The 23,353-nt window shown below is 37.6% G+C and overlaps 2 protein-coding genes, 1 long non-coding RNA gene and 1 other non-coding gene across 5 annotated transcripts; 3 read left to right on the top strand and 1 right to left on the bottom strand.

Annotated features, from left to right (window-relative positions):
• The first annotated feature begins 548 nt into the window (after window positions 1-548).
• On the top strand, window positions 549-621 carry TRNAR-CCU (transfer RNA arginine (anticodon CCU)). Its single transcript has one exon. It is a non-coding gene; the product is annotated as a tRNA-Arg (tRNA).
• A 912-nt stretch (window positions 622-1,533) lies between these two features.
• On the top strand, window positions 1,534-5,973 carry LOC111270291 (putative GTP-binding protein 6). The gene is made up of 7 exons (XM_022850435.2): window positions 1,534-2,380; window positions 2,952-3,093; window positions 3,239-3,467; window positions 3,843-3,989; window positions 4,465-4,689; window positions 5,215-5,433; window positions 5,771-5,973. The coding sequence occupies exons 1-7, from the start codon at window positions 1,912-1,914 to the stop codon at window positions 5,894-5,896; spliced, it is 1,557 nt and encodes a 518-aa protein (XP_022706170.1). The 5' UTR covers window positions 1,534-1,911; the 3' UTR covers window positions 5,897-5,973.
• A 670-nt stretch (window positions 5,974-6,643) lies between these two features.
• On the top strand, window positions 6,644-22,150 carry LOC111270289 (peroxisomal biogenesis factor 1). Of its 2 annotated transcripts, none has more exons than XM_022850434.2 (18): window positions 6,644-6,950; window positions 7,919-8,043; window positions 8,239-8,347; window positions 8,651-8,765; window positions 9,217-9,512; window positions 9,871-10,024; window positions 10,167-10,348; window positions 10,754-11,023; window positions 11,528-11,729; window positions 11,871-12,079; window positions 12,284-12,418; window positions 12,719-12,845; window positions 12,980-13,176; window positions 13,563-13,762; window positions 14,022-14,161; window positions 14,528-14,994; window positions 16,623-16,846; window positions 21,672-22,150. In XM_022850434.2, the coding sequence occupies exons 1-18, from the start codon at window positions 6,861-6,863 to the stop codon at window positions 21,751-21,753; spliced, it is 3,324 nt and encodes a 1,107-aa protein (XP_022706169.1). In that variant the 5' UTR covers window positions 6,644-6,860; the 3' UTR covers window positions 21,754-22,150. The 2 variants fall into 2 exon arrangements, with proteins under 2 accessions (XP_022706169.1, XP_086828568.1); XM_086972442.1 differs by lacking the exon at window positions 6,644-6,950 and adding an exon at window positions 7,020-7,183.
• Window positions 22,151-22,182: 32 nt separating this feature from the next.
• LOC111270290 (uncharacterized) lies at window positions 22,183-23,344 on the bottom strand. The gene is made up of 2 exons (XR_002686242.1): window positions 22,943-23,344; window positions 22,183-22,345 (listed from the first exon to the last, which is right to left on the bottom strand). It is a non-coding gene; the product is annotated as an uncharacterized LOC111270290 (long non-coding RNA).
• Window positions 23,345-23,353: the final 9 nt, after the last annotated feature.

Below are 23,353 nucleotides of genomic sequence, written 5' to 3'. Positions count from 1 at the left end.
TATGCACACTTGAATTCTAGTGGTCGTTTTAGGCGTAGCAGTGTGCAATACTGCTTTCGTGGCACGGTTTTAAAGATTGATGAATATCTGATTGATTTCCCAAATCCGATAATTAAACATGACTAAAATAATCCTGTTCACACATTGACGTGGCCGTGTTGCCATTAATGAAAATAAGGAAAACAATTAGAACAGTAAAATTTATTATGGTATGACGTACACGAGTAGAGTTAAGCACAGTATTGGAATGGCTCGGCGAAAGCTCTATTTCCGCGAATGGGTTCAACGCCTTGATAAATCAGACATTATTTTCTAATGATAATTATTAGTAACTTATTAAAGTAGTAGTATTATTATTAGTGACTCATCAAATTCATTCATCAAACAATTTAGCAGACCGCAATCAGTCTTGTTATTGTTTTTCGGATATAAAAGCTTTAATTAGTACGTTAGTATCAAATATGAATCTAATAGTGACTGTGAAGTAGTCGCGTCCGGTCTGCAATGTTTCGCTGAGTAACGGTGCCACGTCCACCGACACACTGTCCGCCCTCGTGGCCCAATGGATAAGGCATCGGTCTCCTAAACCGGGGATTGCGGGTTCGAGTCCCGCCGAGGGTCGCGTGTGACTTTTATCTAATTTCTTTTTCGGTGACTTTTTCTCTACCGTAACGAGCAATGCTTGTTTTTATAGTCGTGGTTGTTAGAGTTAATAGGTTGCTAATAATTTGTGTATTCGTATATGTATATATGTAACACAGTCTTTATATTCTAACCGAATGTGTATACTTCTTGTTGTGGCAAAAATTGAATTATAAATGCTAAGAAATGGTGAATGTTCAATCAGACCAAAATATTATTTATGGTGGAATGGGTGTAACGATAATATCCGAGGGTAACTTGTAACTTGCCAACAGAGCCTCAGTCAATATCGCATATAAAGTGATTGAACGAATGCATCTGCTTGGGCTAAAAGTCTTATAACACAACCGAATTTTTATGCATACGTTTGTATAGAATGGACAGAAGGTGACTAAAGTACAAAAGAAACGTTAGTGATAGTCAACTCGTAATTTTTGAATAATCATTAGAATTGAATGTGTAAATACCTCACATCTCGTTGCTTTAATTGAGAAATGAGGATAGCAATAATAAATAGAAACCAAACAGCGAAAGCATATGTTGTTTCACTAAATTGTTAATTATAGCCTACTTGTTGAAACGGTTCTCAATATTGCTACAATATTGAGAACTATTAATTATGGCAAGTATGTATATACATGTACTTGCTAACAGAGAGCGCGACACGCACATTATTCGGGTGGTTCAAATTTTATAATGTTAGCAAGCGATTTTTATTAAGTCATTAACTCGGTGAAGTATCGTTATTGAACATTTATTTAGTCTAAGCATAGATGATTGAGTTTCTATTTCTGTTCATGAACATGCGTTTCCACGAAAGCTGAAATCATGGCACGTTTAAATAACAAGTTTAAAAATCGATACACGAATTCGCGCTGTTGGTGTGTGGGATATGCACAGTGGGCCGGCTAAACATAAGGTCAAAATAACCAGTTGAATAATGCCTGTATCTTGAAAACTTTTTCTGTTTTTACATTTTTGTTTTACCTATTTACATTTAAAATAGTTGATATTTTGGAAATTAATTCGCGTATGAGCAGTGACTTTAGTGACTAGTAGTGACCGAAAGTGAAGCTTCACGAGTGATAAACAAGACGTTAGGAGGGCGCGGTTTTGTGCTAGTATTACAGAATACTACAATTATTACAAAATCCACAGCCGGACACCAAATATAACTGAAAGAATAGCGTGAAGTTCCTCAAGGTACCTGTGAAGCCAAAGTTTAGAGTTGCGACCATCCAATAGAATCGTCGAATTTAGAATTGATATATGAGCAAATATAACACATCAATCGGTTGTGTTGCGTTATCATATAATTTGCCCTCATATCAGCTAAAAGATACCAAAATGAGGGCACATTTGTTAAGAAGGTATGCCCGCCAAGTTTCTACTGCTTCGCCCGTTCGGCGTTTATGCACTGCTCCTATGATTACTCCTGGCAAAGTTGACGACGGAATAAATGACGAACCCTATATAAAACTCACGGAGCTTGGCGTCTTCAACAGTCCAACACTGGAGTCTCATACTTCGTTAATAGTTCCTTCGCTTCTTCGCAAAAATGTCGTTTTAATTCATCCCATCCTGAAGAGGATTCCGAAAGCTGCACTGAATACTACAACTCAGCTCCAGGTTGCCGAAGCAAAGGCTTTGGTAGCAACGATTGGTAATCACTGGAACTTATGTGAAACTATCGCATTGAATACACAAGCGGAACAAAAACGCGTCCTTTTTGGAACAGGTACAGTCAAAATTATTTTGATTAATGGCAGACTTTATTTTATCAACGTAGAAAATACGCAATGGCCAGAGGACCGCTAAAAAATCATACGGACCACTTTGTATGACGTTATTATTAATGCGCATTAACAGTTTATTTAAATTGTAGCCCGTTTATCATTTACTAAGAACTTAAACAATTTAAAGTCATGTCTAGATTTCTATTCATTTTATTATATATATAATATATTTGCTTCCTGCAGTTAGTATTTTGATCTGCACTAGCGGTTTCCCATACTGACTTGAATTCTCGTGTAAGATCTCTACTGAATATATGCTACGTACAAGTTGCGTTTTTTATACTGTTAAATTAATTAAAACGTTTGTCCAAATTCATTCTGACAAAGTATAGAATCGAGAATAATATTAGCCCTTACCTAGAAAATTGATCAGACTTGTGGGTTCTAAAATGAACTAGCAAATCACAAATACAAAATCAAGCATAGAAAAAGAGCCAGGAGAGAATTATCATAACCTGTCACTGTCACGATGGTGTGTTCACTTGCTGGAACCTAAATCTACCAAATTTTCAGGAAATTTTTCTATCATACGCGATGTCATAAACGAGCGCCAGCGAAGATCACCCAGTGTCGTAGCATTTTTTAATGTCACCATGCTCACGGCAGTCCAACAACATACGTTGCGCCAAGAGCTCGGCGTTGACGTATACGACAGGTAAAACATCGAATTAGATAAATAGATATACGATAATGAATGTTTATCAACTTTTGTTGTCCGCTATATGTCATAATGAACATTTATAACCTGTTTAGTTCTTTATCGTATTGAATTCTTGTTTGGACTGATAAACGCACCTAAGGTACATGCTCGTCTTACTGATCTTCAAGCAGCACGCCCGTACGAAAGAGGCCAAACTGCAGACCTCGCTTGCAGAACTCTCATACTATCGTCAACGGATGAAACTTCACGGATCAACAGATATGCTGGTCCAGCTTGAGCAGCGGGAAGGTCATGTAAAAAGAGAACTAGAATATATTCAGGGACATCGAAGCTTGTTAAGAAAGAAAAGACAGAAGCTACAATTGCCCGTGAGTAGTCGTAGATGAGCGTAATATATTCATATATCACTTAGATATTGCGATCCTACAGTATTAGTACATTAAAGCTTAGATTTGTATTTCTATAAGTACTGAATTTATATGCTATTAAGAATCATGAATTTCGTAGTAAGTGCTGATTCGATGCTAATTTATCTGTAAAGCCTTCTGCCCATTGTGTCAACATGGTGTCCATAAATAAAAAAAGTCGTCAAATCGCTTCACGGTTAAGCACAATTTCAGCACAGTTGATATCGCTTCATAGGATTATTCTGGATAATCGATGGATTTACATTAGAGATTTTCGTTAGCTTGGTGTTGCTAATTGGTACTCTCTTCCCTTTGCCTGGGTTTTACGTCCGTTAGGTTGTGGCCGTCGTCGGATATACAAATGCAGGGAAGACTTCGCTCATCAAAAAATTTACGGATTCCAACAAACTCGTACCGCTTAATCAGTTGTTCGCCACCCTCGATGTAACCTGTCATGAGGGCTATCTACCGAAACTCTCAAAGGTGGGCTTAGGATCTCGACAACGCACACGAAGGACACATATTATTTTTGCTCGAAGAAAGCACTAAACGTTTTTTGGATTAATCAGACTTCTTTACCTTGACCATGATTCAGCATTGATCCGATCTTTTTCCATCCATAAATTAAAGGTTCGCTGCTGAAATGAGTGTTTTACTCGTTAATATATGTAGATGGTGATTTAAGATCCTACGAAGTAAATTTTTAACGTTTTGGTCCACCATCTAGTTCGGTAGAATCTATCAGTTGGTATCTGGTTGTTTCTATAAAAAAAAATTATTCAATTTATGATCAAATAATTTTTCCCTTATAGTTGAAGATGTAGTAACACCGCTTAGCAGCGGTAGTTTGTGAGCTGCCAAAAAAAGGGCATTTATTATAGAATGTCGACAGTGCGTTGGCCAAATCTGACAAATTTCTCTATATTTTATGGTTTTTAACTCACTCGACAATTTCTAGATTATTTACATAGATACCGTAGGATTCATCAGCGATATCCCTACCCAGTTGATAGCAAGTTTCCGAGCTACCCTCGAAGATGCGTTGCTGGCTGATCAGTTGGTGCATGTATTTGACATAAGCCATCCTGACCTCGAGAGGCAATGTGAAACTGTCCTCAAAACACTCCAGAGTATTGAGACATCTGCAAAGCTCATGGACACCATCATTCATGTCGGAAATAAGGTTTGATCCACGCTTCATTGTAAATACTAAATCATGTATAGATTACTGACAGAGAAGTCTGACCTTGAAATACGTACGAGTTTTATTAAAGGCAAATCATACTTTTCTACCATTATTCCGCTATTACACATCTCGCTTAGGTTTACAATAATTTTCTTTTGCATAGCCTCCAGAGTTGCCATCTAGTTAATATGTAGCCTATACTACACAGGTACAGAAGCATCTGTAAATATGGGACGTTACAACAGCCTAAAATCCTTCTGTTGTCATATTATACCTTTCTTTTTGAAGCATTGAGATGAAAATGAACATCGAGCAATACTTCTAGGAATTTGCATTTCTCGTGTGAAGCTTTGTCAGCGTTTTATAATCACATTAGTACCCACTAAATTCACACCTTCCACTGCCCTGGGTTTTTCGTCTGTATTTATTCTATACGTGTTTTACCCCTCAGACTGACTTATGTTAGATACCATATAATTATAATGATTAGGTAATCTTGCTAAGTTTTGTTAATATTTACAGGTGGATCTCATTGATGATGCAGATTTAATGATGTCACGCGCAGAGCGAGTTCTCGGTCGGTCCGCCGTCAGCGCTTCATCAGTGACGGGCCAAGGTATCAGTGATGTATTAGCCAATGTTGAAGATAGTATCATAGGTAACACTGGCCGCAAGACTGTCAAGATTCGATGTGCAATTGGAACTGAAGTGTACAGTCATATCCTCCGTTCGAGCAACTCGGTATGTATTACGGTTAGGGACATGCAAGTTTCACTGTGTAATTAAACATGTAGCGAACTACTGCTATGGAAGTTAAAAAGGAAGCATGTTTATCGCTATAGAAATATTTAACGCTTAATAGTAGCATATAATAATAGATTAATCAAGACAATTCATTTTCGCTGCAGCCCCAGGTACCGACTTGGGAAGAAACTATGATAGTTTGACCTATTTTCTTAACAACAAACCAGCAAAACATCAGTTAGGCGTAGTTACACAATGAAGTATCGGTACTAATAACCAACCAAGTATTATACACTATCCATTGCTAAAAATAAATGAGTAGCTTTTTTTCCAGGTGAAAAGCATGTCCGTTGACGAAGCGAATATGAACTATACGACTCTCGAAGTTGTCATTACAAGCGCTGCCTTAAGCAAGCTGCAGGCTAAATATTGTTCAAATGAAGATGTTACATTTCCGTGATAATTGTATTTAAATATAAGTTAGAATTTTTCAGATAAGTGAAATAAAGACTGGTTATCACTGGAGTAGTTCGATAACGCTGGGTGATTTTTTGTAATGCTCAGTTTTGTTTTGTGACGGGTGATATGTTTAGTCAGCTGTTATTTTTTTTTGTGTATTGGATTTTAATGTTTTCCTTTTTGTTTATGTATGCGTTCAACAGTTAATTTACCTAACTTCAATTATTAGTTTCCATTGTATATCTTATTTTCTTAACGAAGACCTTATTTCAAGTTTAATTATATTTAATGTATGCATAGTGTGTGCTACTTGTATAGACTTCGCTCATCAAGCCAACCAAATCGCTAATCAGATTCTTACAAAACGTTTATTATCGTTGTCTTTAATCGTTAAAAACTTTCTTTATTGATTAAGGAAAAAGTTCCATTTGTTCAGTTTCCATCCGTACATAAAGCAGAAATTACGATTCAACTGGAATGGCATATATTTTTCAACCCAGTGAAGACGCACGCTGAACTGTTAAATGCGGAATATTTGATTTTTCGATGTACGCGATGTAGAAAACGCTGCAATTTGAGCCTCGCTAATGTTTGTCGGGAAATGACATTACCAATTTACTTCGAATTCGAACATAGACCATCGGTATTCGTAAGCTTAGCAGACAAACACGTTACCCTCTGCTTTATCGCGAGGATAATGCGAAGTTACCTGCCAACAACCTTCACGGGTTCAAATTTGGCGCGGGCGGTCCCAGACACTTACTCCAGTCTGGTACACATCCAGGCCCACTCTGTCAGCTGCAGAATCGAATAGCAAACATCCGGAAAAGTGACATCTGAGAACTACAACACATATAGAGATGTCGTTGAAGAATTAAATGAAGAAACAACAGAGCTAGAAAAGTTCAAGGAAGAATAACTCTCAGGTAGCATATCACTGTAGGCGTATAAATAAACAGAGAAAAATGCCGGGCCGAACTGTGGATGTGTTGGAGCTTAAATTTCGCTCGAGCAAGGATTGTTTTATTGCGTTACCCCGCGGCTGGAAGCAACAGGTGGGTCAGTGGCGAAATAAACTTAATTTTTTAATGAACAACTGAAGTGTTAAAAAAATTAACAGGTGAAGCATATTTTTCAATGAAATGTAAGGAGATAATACATTAATTGCAGAACTCGGAAGGTACATCTTGTAAAATTTCGAGGATTTAAACCGATGGAAATGATTCCAATTTGTATTGGTTCTACTTGAAATAGTATTGTTATTGAAGAAGTTTGCCTATCATATATGGTGAGTGTAGTTATCTTGGTTTCTGTATTGCCTATTATATCTTGAAAAAACACTCCTATAAAATATCCGTATGTTCAGCTATTTTTCGTGCGTTAAAAAAATAAGTACCTAAAAAACGAATAGAGCAAAAGGGCGTTGGAAAGTTATTGTGTTATATCAGAAAAGCGAGCGTAAAAATTCCTCAGTGTAATCGTTCAATTACCCACTTTGTTTTCATTTTGGGTGCACTTCCACGTATTTTTGAGCAGTAAAAAAAATTCAGGAAATACGGGAAAAAGTTGTAAGGTACGTGTACGTGTTTCACCATACAATACAGTATAGAATAATGAAATTACGTAAACAAAACATGTACGTCTCGTTGCTGGTAACAGAATTCCTTTATAATCACACAACATTTTTTGTCAATTAATAATTCATCGTGTAAGTAAATTAGGATTATTCTTTCCTTAATTTCTAAATACATCAAATGATTATCACTTCCCCCATAGACGATTCGGGCCAGATATTTAATAGATTCTACAAGATTTTATCGTATGTTTCTGTGTGGAAGTTATGAATCGAGTACGTTTGATCTGTCACAAATATTAGTTTCAAAGTACGTTTGCGGCTCGAAATCTTTTTACGTAATCAATTTTCGTATCATTCTTAAATGTTTGCAATAGTTTAAAAGTATGTAGGTTCATGTTTACTATATAGATATAACGCTAATAGCTTGTTTTTTGTACGTTTATTTAGCGACCGACATACGTAGTGACCTTTTCTGTCACTTGCCTCGCGTCGGGAGTAAAGGCTTTCTTCAGTTGGAATGGAGACGAAACTGACGACGATGCTATACTTGTCAACTCACATATGGCCTCTGGGTACTTACTTTAGAAACAGCAATTTACCTCCGCGGATTAAGAAATCCAGTATTGTCACTGCTTATAGTGAAATTTAGAACGTGTCAACTTATAGATTTATTGGCCGGTGTTTATGCGCAGAGGGAATAATTTTCTAACTATTGGGTACTTTATACTTTTTTCTTACTGAGAATTCGGTTTTGATCATTTTTTCAGGCTAGGTTTTAAAGAAGGTGATGAAGTTGTTGTGTGCCGGGAGCATGGCGTGGGACCCTGTCATCAAGTTACGCTTAAACCGGTTAGCAAAAAAGACTGGCAAATATTGGTATGTATTAGGATGTGGGCGTCTATTATGTATTCTTCAATGAAATTTACCGAGTTTCAGATAAAATCTGCTGAACTTCTACCGTGCCCTAATTAGTTAGCCATTACCCATGAATACATGTTGATTTTGATCTAATCATTAGAAATGCACGTTTAAGTGATACAAACTTCTGGCGTGAACTCAAAAAGTCTTTTCTTTGGAGTAAGAGTGTTCAGTTCTGGATACCCGGACCAATTAACCAATTTTACGCTACCTTAATCATGGCTTGTACTTACAATGATGCTGTTATTCAAATTTCTGGAGGAATTAAACATTGCCCGGGTGGAGCACTGTTTACTAGATCAAATACGGATTTTATGGACTGATCTGGTATTCCCAATATGGGTTCAACCGAGCGTCTGTGCAATGGTTCGGGTTGGTAAGTTTCTCTTTTAATTTCCGTTTTGTCATGCTGTGTTCATTTGTCAAATAAGAATAAGTATGGCGAACACAAATGTTGGTTTTCTTTTTAAACCCTGAACTACACAGTGTCAGTGTTTATATTAAAAGTCGTATGTTTTTTCTCGCTAGAGAAACAAACACGTATTCGGACATTTTGGAAACCTTAAGGCATCAGTTTTTATTTTCTTTTCTAGAATTGGTCCCGGCGTAATTTTATAGCTATGCATAAAATGAAATGGTTACCTAACAATGAACATTAGACATACGTAGAATATCTTTTAGAAATGATATGCTCGAGTCTCTAGTTTGTGTTTCGATTTTTATTATTAAAGTTACTTGTCATTGTTATACAAGAACGCTTTTTTTATTATATAAGTTTCCATTTAAACGACTGGATTTATTAACACTAATGTTATCTATTTGCTCAGTCGCAACGAGCTTAACAACCGGCCCTCTCGAACTAAGCAGAATGACAGAGGTGCATGTTATACCTGAAATTGAAACCCCACTGACGCTACCGGCCTCAGCAAGCGCAACGACGTCATCTAAATCTGTCATTGGATCTTTGATGAACATAATGAAAAATGTGTCCGGAATGGGGGCATCAGAGGAGGAGGAAATTCAAGAAGAGGCGATTGTGGCCAGCGATGAATTCAGCGATTTTTTCCTAAATAAGATTTCTGCCAGATTTATTGGAAATGCCGTGAAAACTCCTCAGACAGAGGTAAGCTCATTAGTTCTTAGTTAATGCATCTAAATCGTAATATAATGATACGGATAGAAATTAGTTGAGCATAATCAACCCAAAGCCAAACCTATACATTTTCAAAATACCACAGTTAGAATTATCATAAATGTAACTATACCCATTGTAAAGCAAACAATAGCTTTCTGGCAAAAGTCAAACAATATGGTGTCCTAGTAGCACCAAACTAATAAAGTATATCTCTATGCTTGCATATGTGAGTACTTAGATTATAGATGTTTTGATGCATTTTTGACTGCGCTCTATTTTCTATTTCTAAAAAATAATTTCAAAAAAAAGTTGAATCGAAACCATATTTATATTCTCCGTATTCCAGGTGATCTTGATTTCGAATAAGGTGAAAACTCCTCGATTTGTAGCCATGGTAAGGCGTTTGTTACCGCCTGGTGATGCTGAACAAAAGAAAAACAAAGGTCCTGATTCAAATCCTATAATTGACTCCGAAGCAAATGGTGCCAATCTACTGCAAGGTAACCAATTCTATTACTAACAGCTTAGGCTTCTATTTAACAAAGTAATCTAACCGTGCAAGTAATGCTCATAGTGGAATTTTTAATGACGGTTACAAACTGCCAATTCATTTTGTTGTCATTGTCTCTTCATATGTCTCAGATTCGGTGCTATGCAGTATTCGTGTGCGGCTTAACCCCTTGAACAGTGATGACATGGCTCTATGTCCCCTTTCTCTTAGAAGGCGATTAGGCCTTGAAGACTGTTCGAGACTACTGATAGAGTTTCAGAAGGAAAAGCTCGGTCAGATCAAGTCATTTACGCTGCATCCAGTTATTAACGCGGTACGTACTGTCGATCGCTTGGTGTCGGTGAAAGAAAATGCTCGGTACGATCAAGATCTGTATGATCGCATACATTTACACAAATATGAGTGTTTACCTCAGAATCCGAGGGTACGTTTCTCATGACTTTATTGTGAATTCCGCAATCCAAATTAAATTTTCTTTCCAATTTTTTTTTTTAGTATGTGATAAAAGGGATATAGGTACAGCAACTTGGCACAATAAACTATATAAAGTAGTTTTATTTTTTAAAATGCTATAGATTTTAAAGCTGATTAACTTTTCTTTTAAGCCGTCCTTTTATGACGTATCAATATCCCTTGGATTCAGGCCTCTTCAAGTTCAACGAGCGCAAAACAGACGGACTAATTATCTGTTTTTCTTTATGCACTACTATGTATGCAGCGAAACGCTCTTGTGGAAACCTCAGAACTCCAGTCTCTCGTTAAATCAACCCTGGGTGCAGGTAAGACCTTATTGTCAAATGGGTCTTACCTTCAACTAGGCGACTGTGGATATATAGTTGCCATTGAAAAACCGGGATGGCTTAAAGCCGAATCATCATCCTTCGTGATAACCCGAGGTGAAACAATAGCTCCAAACGGCGCTAATCAGTTACCTGTGACTAAGCTAGTGAATATCATTATGTCGGGTACCGGCAGTGCACTCGAAGAGGTAAAAAAATGTTGTACATTAGCTTTTTTTTTTAATTGTTAGTATTGTTAATGTGATTATTAATGGTCACATGATATATGTTGTATCTCCGAAACTGCAGTAATTGTGGATTTCTTTTACGGTTCTTCCTTTTCGTTGAAGTGACTTTTCTGTGCCTGATTAATATCGTTCAGTATAGTACCAGCTAGCGATAACACTGTAATCTACTTTATTTAAAAATTTTACCTAGATGCACTTAAACTAAGGGTATTGGATGTTTATTGCTTTAAAAAATAAAAAAACATCATGTAGGCTATAGAGTTTCGGTAGTTTTGGAAGAGCTCGTTCATCGAAAGTGCACTAATATGTACCCAGTTACTAAAACGTAAATGCGTTAAGGTTTTTAAAGCTATAACCTTAAGTAAACCGTAAACATCTTAGGTGGTGAAGGCAGAAGTTTAGACGAAACGACGCAGACCTTCCGTAGAAGCCTTAAATTGGTTCACGTTTTTTCTATTTTCAAAGGTTGGTAGCTGCGGTTCTATCGTCGAAGATCTGACAGTTTACCTCCAGCGATGTCTAGGCTCACGCGGAGTCTGTAACAGACCTCTACTGATTACGGGATCCCGAGGAGTGGGTAAATCTTATGTGACTACGTCAGTTGTGCGTAACTTTTGTCGGCGTGAAGCCGTCTGGACGAAAACAGTGTCGTGTGGGGTACTTAGAGGTGAGCGCGGTTCGGGTTGTTAACTGAATAAAAACGGATCTTTGCGTCGCACGACGTAGCAGAACACGTACATGAAAAAAAAGAGATGCATTTAAATTAGGTATAAAAGAAACGTGTCACGTTTGTTAATTTGCATTTTAGGTAAACGTACGGAGACGCTTGAGAAGGACTGGTCAAAGCTCTTAGCCGAAGCTTCATTCCGCGCTCCGTCCGTCCTGATCTTTGACGATTTGGATGCTCTATGCGGTCAAGCTGTTGGCCCTGAGGGCGACACAAGTCATGATGGGATTTATTTCTTGAAGAACAGCCGGCTTTTTCGGGACCTTGTTCACCGAGCCCGACAGATGAAGGTATTTTGATATTCAACGAATCCCATAAGAATGCTGTTTTAGGTAAATTGTTATATTAGGGATATGTTAATTATTTTAGATATGAGACATCAAGAAAATTCGTATTGACCAAAGTAGTGTTACTAACTTAGCGTACATTGCCGAGCGCTTCATCTCAAGACCATGTTAATAATATTTTTGACATTGTTTTTATCAATAATACAGATTTCCTTTATCGTTACGGCCATTTCCTGGAACCTGCTTTGTGGAGCTCTTACGAGAACACAAGGCCTCCATATTTTCTCTGATGTACTAGAAATGCGGTCTCCGTCTCGAGAGGAACGCTTAGATATATTCAAGGTACGTATCATTCAATCTAATCGCTAACTCTTTTATATTCAAAAATCACTTTTACTACGTTATCGGCCGACCATGGTAAGGCTGATAACAAGAGACAAGACGACTTATGATTTCTCATGCTTGCTGAATTGATGAGTCACTATTGTTTGGGTGTAATTTATAAACAACAAATAAAAAAAGGCATTGACCTTTGAATGCCACGTAGTACAGATCTTGCCTCAACTGCTGTTCTAATTCAGGTCTCATCAAATGAGATGTGTATTTTGCTTCGGTTAATTGTTGTCTATACAATTGTACCAGGTGCTGTGTCGTCAACGGGGCCTGACTCTGGGCGACCTTTCTGGATTTACTCAGCGGACAGAAGGCTTTGTCGCGCGTGACTTGGCCACTCTTGCCGATAGAGTTATGCTTAGTAACGCATGTGAAGGTAATTAATTAACTTATTTCAAACAACGTTTGTGTATACCTGCGCAATGCTTAAACGATAAGGATACTAAATAGTTTGATCAGTAAATAAAAAAAATTCAATTGTCTAACTGTTGGCAGTTCTGCGCTTCTCAGGTGGCAACGAGATGGTGAGCATGGGAACCCTAGAACCGGTGCTAGCGCGAGTCACCCCGGTAGCGCTGAGGGGTTTGAATGTGGAACGGGGATCTGCCTTAAGCAGCCGTGGCCATGGGGCGAGTGAGTGGGACGCAGTCGGCGCAATGGATGAGCAAAAGGAACTGCTGAACGAGACGTTTCTTTGGCCGACCAGAGTAAGTTAAATTGCTGTTTTGGTTTAATGAAAGGCTTTACATGTTGATTAAGTATCAAAAAAGATTTATATTCAAATTTGGCGGTTAGGCAGTTGTCAAAATATGTGAAGATCCCTGGACGGTCTCTTATAGAGCAGAAACTACTGTTTAATAGAGATACGTTCTCGTCTGCGGTCAAAAAATATACAAGTCGGTTCTGACGATGCCTAAATACTGTAGTTCAAAAGCGATAAAGCAACCTCCGTTAGTTATTATATTGTGAATTCCAACCACTGGAACTCAGTAATACATGAACGTTATTTTTTTTAGGTAAATGCTTCGTCTTGGATATTCATTCATATTTACTAGTACACAACATGATTTTTTCTCGGTAATATGAACATCAGTACCCTGACTTGCTGGCACAATGTCCCATTCGGCCGGTATCTGGTTTGCTTCTTTATGGAATGCCTGGTACAGGGAAGACATTGTTGGCGTCCTGCGTTGCCAAAGAGGCGGACATTAATTTCATTTCTGTGAAGGGACCGGAGCTGCTCTCGAAATACATCGGAGCCAGCGAGGAGGCTGTGCGCGACATTTTCTTAAGGTACAAAACTACAAATCTGTATTTTATCATAGTTAACGACCCTGAAAGAGAAATAGCAATAGCTACTAAGTTAACATGCGCAGTTCAATAAAATCGCTTTCTCTTCTGCAGTCTTTGACGACTTCTATAATACATCGTCTATTTTGAAAGTAAAGATTTCCTGTTTTTTAATATCAGAAAAAAACCCAAATGAGGATCCTGGTTTTGTGTATGTAATTTCCAGATCTAATCCTGTTGTTCTGAAAATATTTGTTTTTAGGGCCAAAAGTGCAGCTCCGTGTGTAATATTCTTCGACGAATTCGACTCGATGGCGCCACGGCGAGGTCATGATTCTACCGGTGTCACAGATCGATGCGTAAATCAATTGCTCACACTACTCGACGGCGTGGAGACTGACGGTCGGTATTGGAAGGGAACATCGCTACTGCGCTCTAAATAAAATTTAGAATAAACAGAATAAGATTATATAATTTAGTAGATAACTTCATCATTTTGAATGTTGCACCCTTGTACACTTACACACATATATGGCAAGGTTAACAAAAAAGTCAGATTTGCCCCTTTGTTTTATGCATCACTCAAAACCTTTTAGTAGTGCCTTAATGTTATTTTTTATTTTTGAACGACGTTGGCGATTTAGAACAAGCTCTTCTATAAATTTTCATGAATTAAAATGAATGAACCTTAGATATTTTATTAACCATAAAAAATGTTTTTTGATAATAACTATACCAAATACGGATTACTATTTTGGCCATTTCCAGCATCCGGTGTGGCTGTTTTGGCAGCAACAAGCCGGCCGGACATGATTGATCCGGCATTGCTTCGACCGGGGCGTATTGATCGCTCAGTTGAGTGTCCGTTGCCGCCCGATGTTCCAGCCCGTTTGTCTATTCTTCGAGTACTGTCTTCAAGATTGTCAGTTTTGCTTTTACCTGAGGCTGAAGACGCCCTAGAAAGCATTGCACAAAGGACTGACGGCTTCACCGGGGCAGATCTACAGGCGGTGCTATTCAATGCTCAGCTCGCGGCGTTGCAAAGAAACACGAGGTTTGGCAGTAATCCCGTTAATTCGATAACATTGGAGCCAGATAGTAATGTTGATGAGGAATGCAGTGCAACGAAGGTATCTGATGAGGCGTCATCTAACAAACCAAACGCGCCGTCGAAAGAGCGGCAAGACTTTAAGAATATTGCGTATGCCCCCACGCTGAGTAAAGGATTCATTGAGGTACGTACCATATAATATTATGTCGATAAAAAAAACTCACTTTATTTTTTTTATGGTTTTAAATCGCTTTCTTCCAAGATGTGCTGCATGGATCTAAAGTGCAGTCCCATTTAACGTGGTCTATGATCCAAATCAGGTTTAAAATATTTCTCATTCGTAATATGTCAAGATTTTCGGCGTTGCCGAAGCCATATAGAAAGATTACTTTGCGTTAATATTTATCTGCTCATGTCTTTTGTGTCATTTATTGACCCGGTCTAATGGCCTATATTGAATCGATATCTTTTAAAAATTGCTTTTAAAAATTAATTTCATGTTAGAACGGTCCCTCCAAGTCTTACCAAATCTTGTGAGTGGCAAGAGGATACATAATAATATCGCCACCTCTTAAAACCCTTGTAAAAATTCAACTATAGTAACCTATTTGTTTTTTATCGTAAACTTACATCGTATTCTAGCCCGCAGATTCATAACTAGTCTATATTATCCAGAAAACCGATTTTCTTGCTTCGCAAAAACCATGTATACGTTAAAAACGTTAATGATTTTTGAGTGGTATGTGTCACTTAGGTTTTCTTAACAAACTTTCTAAAAAAAAATATTGACAACTTCCCGTAAATAAGTATAATCATACGGTTATACATTATTAGCACATCACGATACAACATTTGATTAAGATGGCAATAATTTTGTGTCTATTAGAGTGAACCGAAAGCAATAAGGTACAACTCCTAATGTCTTTTAAAAGTTTTAGTAACGCTTTAGTGTGCTTTACTATTGCTTGAACAAGAAAGCCGTCTTAGCACAAGACGAGAACATTTGACTGAGATTGCATTCCTGAGGCATCAAACTATAATAGCGCGAGAAATTGCGTCGAAAAGCTAACAGGACAACCGAAGGTATGGACGGATATTTTCGATTGTCGACGGCCTGTTATGAACCACAAAATATTTTCACCTGCTGAACAGCTTTCCTTAGATTTGTATTAAGGTCCTACTGTTTGCTTGGTTAACCATTAGCAGCCTCTCCATTACTATACAAAGGCTGGTGCACTTGGCCTCCGCAGTTTTTTTAGTGACTTTACCTTTAGTTCGAGAATGCGTTAACGTGAACATGTTAAAAAATGGCTGATCTAACGCATTTCGTTGAACTTCTTAAGCTCTCTTAATTTGTTTAAAAAGGATAAGGGCCTTTAATAACTAAACATTGCTCAAAGCTTAGTAAATGACCCAGTTAAGGCGCTTTCATCTATTATAATCTAAATTTTATAAAAAAAAATTACGACGTTTCTGCTATGCTTATATACTAGACGTTCAGTGCATACATTAGCCAATGGATATGAGCAATTCGTGATTGAATTTTAGAATATGTCTTATTTTGAAGTCCTAGTCGCAATTCTGTTTGATATCGAAACTTCTACACTTGCCGCAGAATTTATTTGAACTAACTACTAACTACTATATTAGTAGGCAAAAAGTAAATAAATCATTTTCATTTGCATTTTAATAGTTGGCTTTGACGACGCAACAAATTGTTTATCTGGTCTGACTGTAGGCTTCAACACCAGACGTAGTCAACTGTGAAACTGAACTTCAGTTTATAAAATATGGAAACTCGTTGAATTTCAGTTAACGCCGAATGTGATCGACAGTTTGCCGGAACCAGACCGCAAAGAACTTCTGTGGCATCTTTCCTCTCAGCAATATGAAAGTGGAGATTCTTATAAACGGTCAAGTCGATGCAGCAGGCTGAAGACCGATACAATAAGAATATCTCCCCAGGATCTCGAAAAAGCTCTTCGAGACACTCGGCCCTCCCTAAGTGAATTCGAGGTCAAGAAATATCGTGCAATGTACGTTCAACTTTCTGCTACGCTCGTGGTAAAAGACATATAATTATTTATTTAAGAACAAAGTTACATCACCTGTATAATAGGCTACAGATAGGCTCCACGAGAATTTATATATTAAAAAATCTTAGCACATAGTCATCACTAAAGGTTCGCATGTGTTAGCTTCTATTTCATACTTATATACTCTTCATAATTTTGAACTAAGTCAAGAACTAATATTTACCTTTAGCTCAGGTACATTTTAGTTCGGTTTAGTTCAAATATTCCTTTTGTAAGAAGATATATTTTTCTACCGAACTTGAACAAGCATTTTTACATAATTTTTAAGAAAGCTTTTCGATGAGAAGTTCCAACTTAACGTTCAGTAAGAAATAGTGATATATGGAAAGTTAGATTTTTAGAAAAGGACTTAAAAGTCTCTACTACCGAAAATCCGGTGCGAAATAACAGTGCCACCTGTATTAACAGGTGCCCTTTTCACTTCCTCTCGGCTCAGGATGTCCGTATTAAAAGGAAGTTTTTATTTTCATATTATAAATTATTTTCGGTTTTGTCCCGATTGACAAGTACTTTTCTTTTAGTCGCACTGTTATTTCAGAACACCTTTCTGAGTGTACCATGGGCACTGAATGTCATAACGTTGTTTGCGACAGTAGCATCACATTAGGTCAAATGTATCAATATTTATGCAACACAATTCCGGATCATATCCTACGAGAGTATGGTGTGTATTAACTTTTGTTATTATTATTATATGTGTATTAATAACAGACACATTAACTTAGGAATGGTTGGGTCTTGGGTGTCAGATATGACTTTGATATGTAGTCATAGAAGTCCTCATGATGTTGCAGTAGTAACTTCTTTGTCTACTACATCAGCTTAGAGATACGTAAGGTTGTCTAGATTCGAACCCTTGGTTTACGTTATTAGTCGTTTGAAGCAATCTTCAACAGTAATCTTGGACGTAAAATATAAGACATCTAGATCTTACTTTACTTTCCTCTTTATCAAAGAGGGACTTCATATGGTGTCTATATATAGCACCTGTGAGAACGTTGGACCGATCCCGGAGGGTCATTTTGAATGCTCCTTCGTACATAGTCCTAGTGGAAACTTGACAATTGACTAAATACCTTTTTTTACCAAAAGCGTAGTACACACACTACGAAACCGTCATTATTAATAGTATTACAGGTATTGCCTATAATATAATAACTAGATCTTATATTTCATTCTATGCAACAATTTTAATCATTATTGTATGATATTCTAGTTCCGGTACGATGCAGAGACTTCCTTATATCATTTATTTTCTAGTACATATGGTTATTACGGTTAAACCTGTTCAGCAATAATTATCTAGGTTCATCAAGCTTTCGCATATATACAACGGAACGATTCAGGTTATCTTATTATGTTTCGCCTTAAAGAAATATCCTAAAATTCTCGGTAATGTTGAATACTTCCGTTTTGTATTACTTACCATTAGTTATATTTGCTTATTTCTAACTTTGTAGAATCTTCACAACGTATATGTCTTATTGTATTGCAAATGTAATACTACAATCCTCTATTTTCATAATACGTGATTGCATGTATTTACTCTTGACCTCAAACGAAGTATTATTTGAATATTATTATACAAGAGTCTATATCCATAATAGAACATTTTAGCTGTGTCTGTCTGTATGGCGAAAATCGTACTGTTCTTTCCCAACAGAGCAATTAATGGTCATCGCGATGGCTGTACTAGTCTCGATTGCAAGATAATGACGATGAAATTTTGCTGACGTCTGAAGCCAGCGGACACTAGTTATTTGTTCTTACTAGTAGAAGGGTAGTGGACAAGTCGATAAAATCATTGATCCATATCTAAAGCGATGCTCTCTCTTTGGTCCCTTACTAGTGACACAGCATGCGCGATATTGTTGATCAATAGACGGTGCTCACTGCTTCGCTATATATATATATATATATATATATATATATAATAAGTAGAGAACAGGAAGACGCTTTGTAGTTCTCGATTTAGAAGTATCGTAATGTTATTGAATCACCGATTGCGTTGTTAAATATCCTGTAACTTTCACATATGCTTCCATTCTGAGTGCTCAATGGACACATGGTTGTCGACCGTTGCTTTCTGATAAAAAAAAATCAGGAATTTATATTTTAGAGTATTTTGTAACCAACTTCATAGAAGCGTAATTTGAAATCTTTGATCTATGGGCTTGTTAAGTTCATATATTTCCAAAACGCGTGAAAAACCATGCTTTAACCTGTATAAGACGATATATATACAATATGTCTCACCTAGCTACAACTTTCAAAGATTAGTGTTAATGTTAAAACTAGGTTTATCCAATTCACATAATGAATAGTAGGTTGCAGCAAACGATATTTCACGAACGAGGGTAGTTTCACAGGTGGTTGAAAGGTCGACATATTAAGAGGTCGCCATCAGCTATGCACTTATCACTATACTTTACCCAACCAGTTAGATTCTGATTCGGCCTTATTTCTCGAGTCCCGTGCAGTTCCCTTCGTTTCTGGGAGACACATGTTCTAATGTAACTGAATTAGTGAATATATCAGCAATATTTGCTTGCTTGTTCGGCGTACGTTTTGTGGTATTCTTGTTTTATGTATCCCATATAATCAGAAGACAAACATATTATTGTCTTGCAGGGTTGGGTATTAGTAAACTAGCATGGATGATTAAGTTTCTCCGAGATGTCGAGTAAGTACGATGCCTGTTAAAAATCGTAGGCAAATTCGGTAGTCGATTTGCATAAAGAGAATAAAGAAGATGCATTTAGAGTCTCACGAGCGTTGCCTTTAGGTTGATTTATCAAGCCACTTGTTTGGCCGCACATTAAATTATTCAACACCATCATGGAACATTCACGTGCCCTTGAACTAAGCGTGCTCTTCCTGTTCATCTCCTTTTCGACCATAACTCAATGAGTTCACTGTGCTCGTAACCTCTTCATGACTCGTGAGGAAGTAATCAGATTTCTGTTCGCAATGAAGATTGTTTTCAGGATTCCGCTTACCGTCGTCCGCTTGTTCGTATGCTTACATAGCACATACATGGCTACACAACACAGAATGTCAGTGATATTCCAATATTAGGATCTGGTCTTAGCGTTTCTATGCTCAAAATGAAATTAACACCGCTGCCCAGCTGCCAGGTATCTGTGAGAGACTATGGGCAAACTTGCGTGCTGGTGAACGCCTGTGAGTGAAAGCGCTGTCACGGAAAGGTAGCGCTTTCTTTAATCTAGCGAATATTCATGCGTCGAATAACAGGTGTAGTTAAGATAGCTGAGAAACGGTCAACAACTTTGTGTCTGATGGAGTAGGAAGATGACGCTGTATTTTGCTGTGCTACCACTAAGTGTCGATAGCCATGTATGTGCGTCGTCACCGTTAGTGAGAGAACATTTCCGGAACTGAGGCGCGGGTCTTAGTAGTCAAATGCGAGCAGCGAGCGGTACTAGTCTAGCGAGCCATTGTGAACTTATAATAAGTTGACCTTTAAAGGCCAACAGGTCATTGAAGTATATTGGGGCTGACGTTGCAGTAAACTGAATCACTTACATGGTATGCAAATTGGTATTAGACATATCGACCCATCAACAGTTCAGCCAATATGTAGTCCAGCCTGAAATACACGCCGTACGTCCGTCAAATCAATCAGATGGTTAGTTCAACGGATTGACACAAAACTACTGACGTCTAGCAGGCTGGATGGTGAAAATACCAGCAGCGCAAATCGGTAGCAATTACATTGTTATACCTTCTTTCCGACATTCTTCGTATGTGAAGAAACCGGACTCTTTGGCAGACCGAAACTGTAACGGCTGATGCGATATGCATAGTGATCAGATATCGTATTTGCAGTCTTCGCTATCGTAACTGGATTTCAAAGATTTAACGGCCACTGAGTTGCTGTAGAGCGTTCATCAGCACCATACATATTAAAAAGCTATGTAGTGGCTTGACTATTATCCCGTTTAAATTACAAGGGTTAATGTGACTCGAAGCTTAATAATTCCAAAAAAAAATAGCTTCAAGTACGAAGGATCCGGTAAAATTTAAAAAAAAATCGACAATATTTTGATTGGTTTCGTAAAAATATTACGGTAACAGCTATCGGATAGCTAAAAACAATATAATCCGGAACCGCGAATACAGCAGCTCATGACGATGTGGATAAAAACATGCTTTATCACAGCATAAGTGGATCGAATAGTTAATAAAACATATAATTGAAGCAGTTTAGTGACACCGATTCCGAGTAATACCACAAAAAATAAAGGTCTCATTGTGAGGCAATCTGACTCTTGTTGTCGGTCAGGTGGTCAGAAAATTTAACTAAACGATTTCAACAAGGAATTAAAGCTGTTACCTTTACCGTTTTCTATTTGACAATTGAAGTTGATGAGTAAGCGCAGTTTTTTCACGAACTTTGCTCTGAGAATATCTGTTAGTCCACTTACTTATCCATTTCCCTTAATCAGCACGAAAGTAGGAAATTTCATATCATCCTGTACTCATAGGTAAAGAGCCCAAATAGAAAAGAAATTAAACTAATTATTAAATAAACGATTTTCGCATTGAATATTGGCATAATGCATTGCTTCAGACAGCTGGCTTCGCTCAATACTGGAGTACACACGTCCACTTTCGAATTTAGGGTCAGTTAATTGTTAACCTGCAGTAAGTATCCATTTGTCCCACTGTAGATAATAAGTACGCTTATAGCATTTACATCACTTATTAATCTACTTTTTTGTTACTGGTCGAATACTTTCAGCTATGCCCAGTTTCGTGGAGAGAAACATCCCGTACCACCGAAGCAGCAAATTATTCAGGAGCTCAGGGCAACATTGGCGTAACTATAATTATTATTATTAATCCGTCGGCAAGAACACTTGATCCTCGGGGTGAGATCTGTGAGTCGAGTCAATTACTTAAGATTTTTCGGATGCTGTAAATCTGATCGCAGCTTCAGGGTCGGAGAATTCATTGAAAGATACTCCGATTTCACTGGTCAAGCTTGCGTCTGCTTTTACGATACGTAAAACATCAAACGCATCGATCGTCTAGCTATACTTTCAGTTCATGCTAGCGTCACAAAGCTAAATTAGTTGATACCATATTTTGTGCCGTAGTCAAGTCAAGCAATGACTTGCGATGATCGATAAAAACCCTTGAAGTTGGAGATTCATTCAGTGATGTACCTATATGTCGCTGAAATAAAAGGTAATAAAAAAATCTATATATAGATATAAACTATGTAGTGGTTAATAGATACAGAAAGCGGGTTTATTGAAACGTGGATGCGACAATAGGTACGGTTTTATTTGAGTTTAACTAGTTATACAGATTTCTTCAGGGCAGTACCTGTGACCAGATTACATAAGCCGACCCAACCTGACTCACGCACTGGCAGTAGGGACGTCTGCGTAGCTACTCATTGAATATTCGCTGCAAACAAAAGGGTAGGGCCTAATTTTAATTGCTACAGTCACACGCGTAAGTGATAATATTATGATATCTGGATACAGTAAATAACGTATCTAGGATCGGGCGCCTGAAAAATCATTAATGGCACCGCTGCTGTATTAAGTTGCTTAGTTGAAAAATATACTCATTATTATTTTGACAGAAGTGGGCACATGGACTATAAAACAAGATGTAGACGACATTATACTTAGAAGTAAGATAACGAAGCTCTTCTTATTTGGATGAATCTATTATAAACGTATTTGCTTGTCTTGAAGTACTGGACCGTATAACACAATTGTTGCGTTTGTGCACTTTTTAAAGAGCTATGTTAATTCAGAATATTATTATTATATTATGCGTTAATAGATTTTTGCAATTTTCAACCGATCTAGGCGAACTTGCAGATGACTTATGTTACAGACTGGCTTAAAGGGGAACAGCCTATATAAGACGAGTAACTTCGTATATGCTGAAATAGAATTTGTGTAAAGTTCTAGTTTTTCCTGTGACAATTTAGTTTTATAAATGCCGTGAGCATAGTGTGAGTGTACGAACCCAATTTGTTTTGGATCTCACCGTAATTCGATGTGCATGTTGTTCGTCTCTGTTAGCTATAGTTGAGCTCCAAACAAGAAAAAGTTTCTGTTCAGGTTCAAGCACTCGTGGAAATGTTGCTTTCCAGATCAATTACAGTAATATTTATCGACAATAGATCCACGACTCTAGTGCCACTCTTTTTTGTTGGCCTTAGACAGCGATCGCCGCGAATATCTCATTACCGTTACCTAGACGGTGCGCTTACTCATTGTAACCTTTGTAAAAGCATATTTGCCACTAAGCATAACGGTCTGGTCGGCAGCTTGGTGCTGGTTGACCAGCGATAAATATACCAGTTCGGTGGCTGGGTGTGCTAGAATGAATAGAACCTATTGCATGGTCCATTTTCCTGCCGCATTGTCGAAGACTGGTTCCGTAGTACTGCATTAT

Source organism: Varroa jacobsoni, unplaced genomic scaffold, assembly GCF_002532875.2.
Source record: "Varroa jacobsoni isolate VJ856 unplaced genomic scaffold, vjacob_1.0 scaffold_1461, whole genome shotgun sequence".
NCBI lineage: Eukaryota > Metazoa > Arthropoda > Arachnida > Mesostigmata > Varroidae > Varroa > Varroa jacobsoni.
Note: the sequence above shows the minus strand (reverse complement) of the source record. Positions and strands in the feature narration are given on the sequence as shown.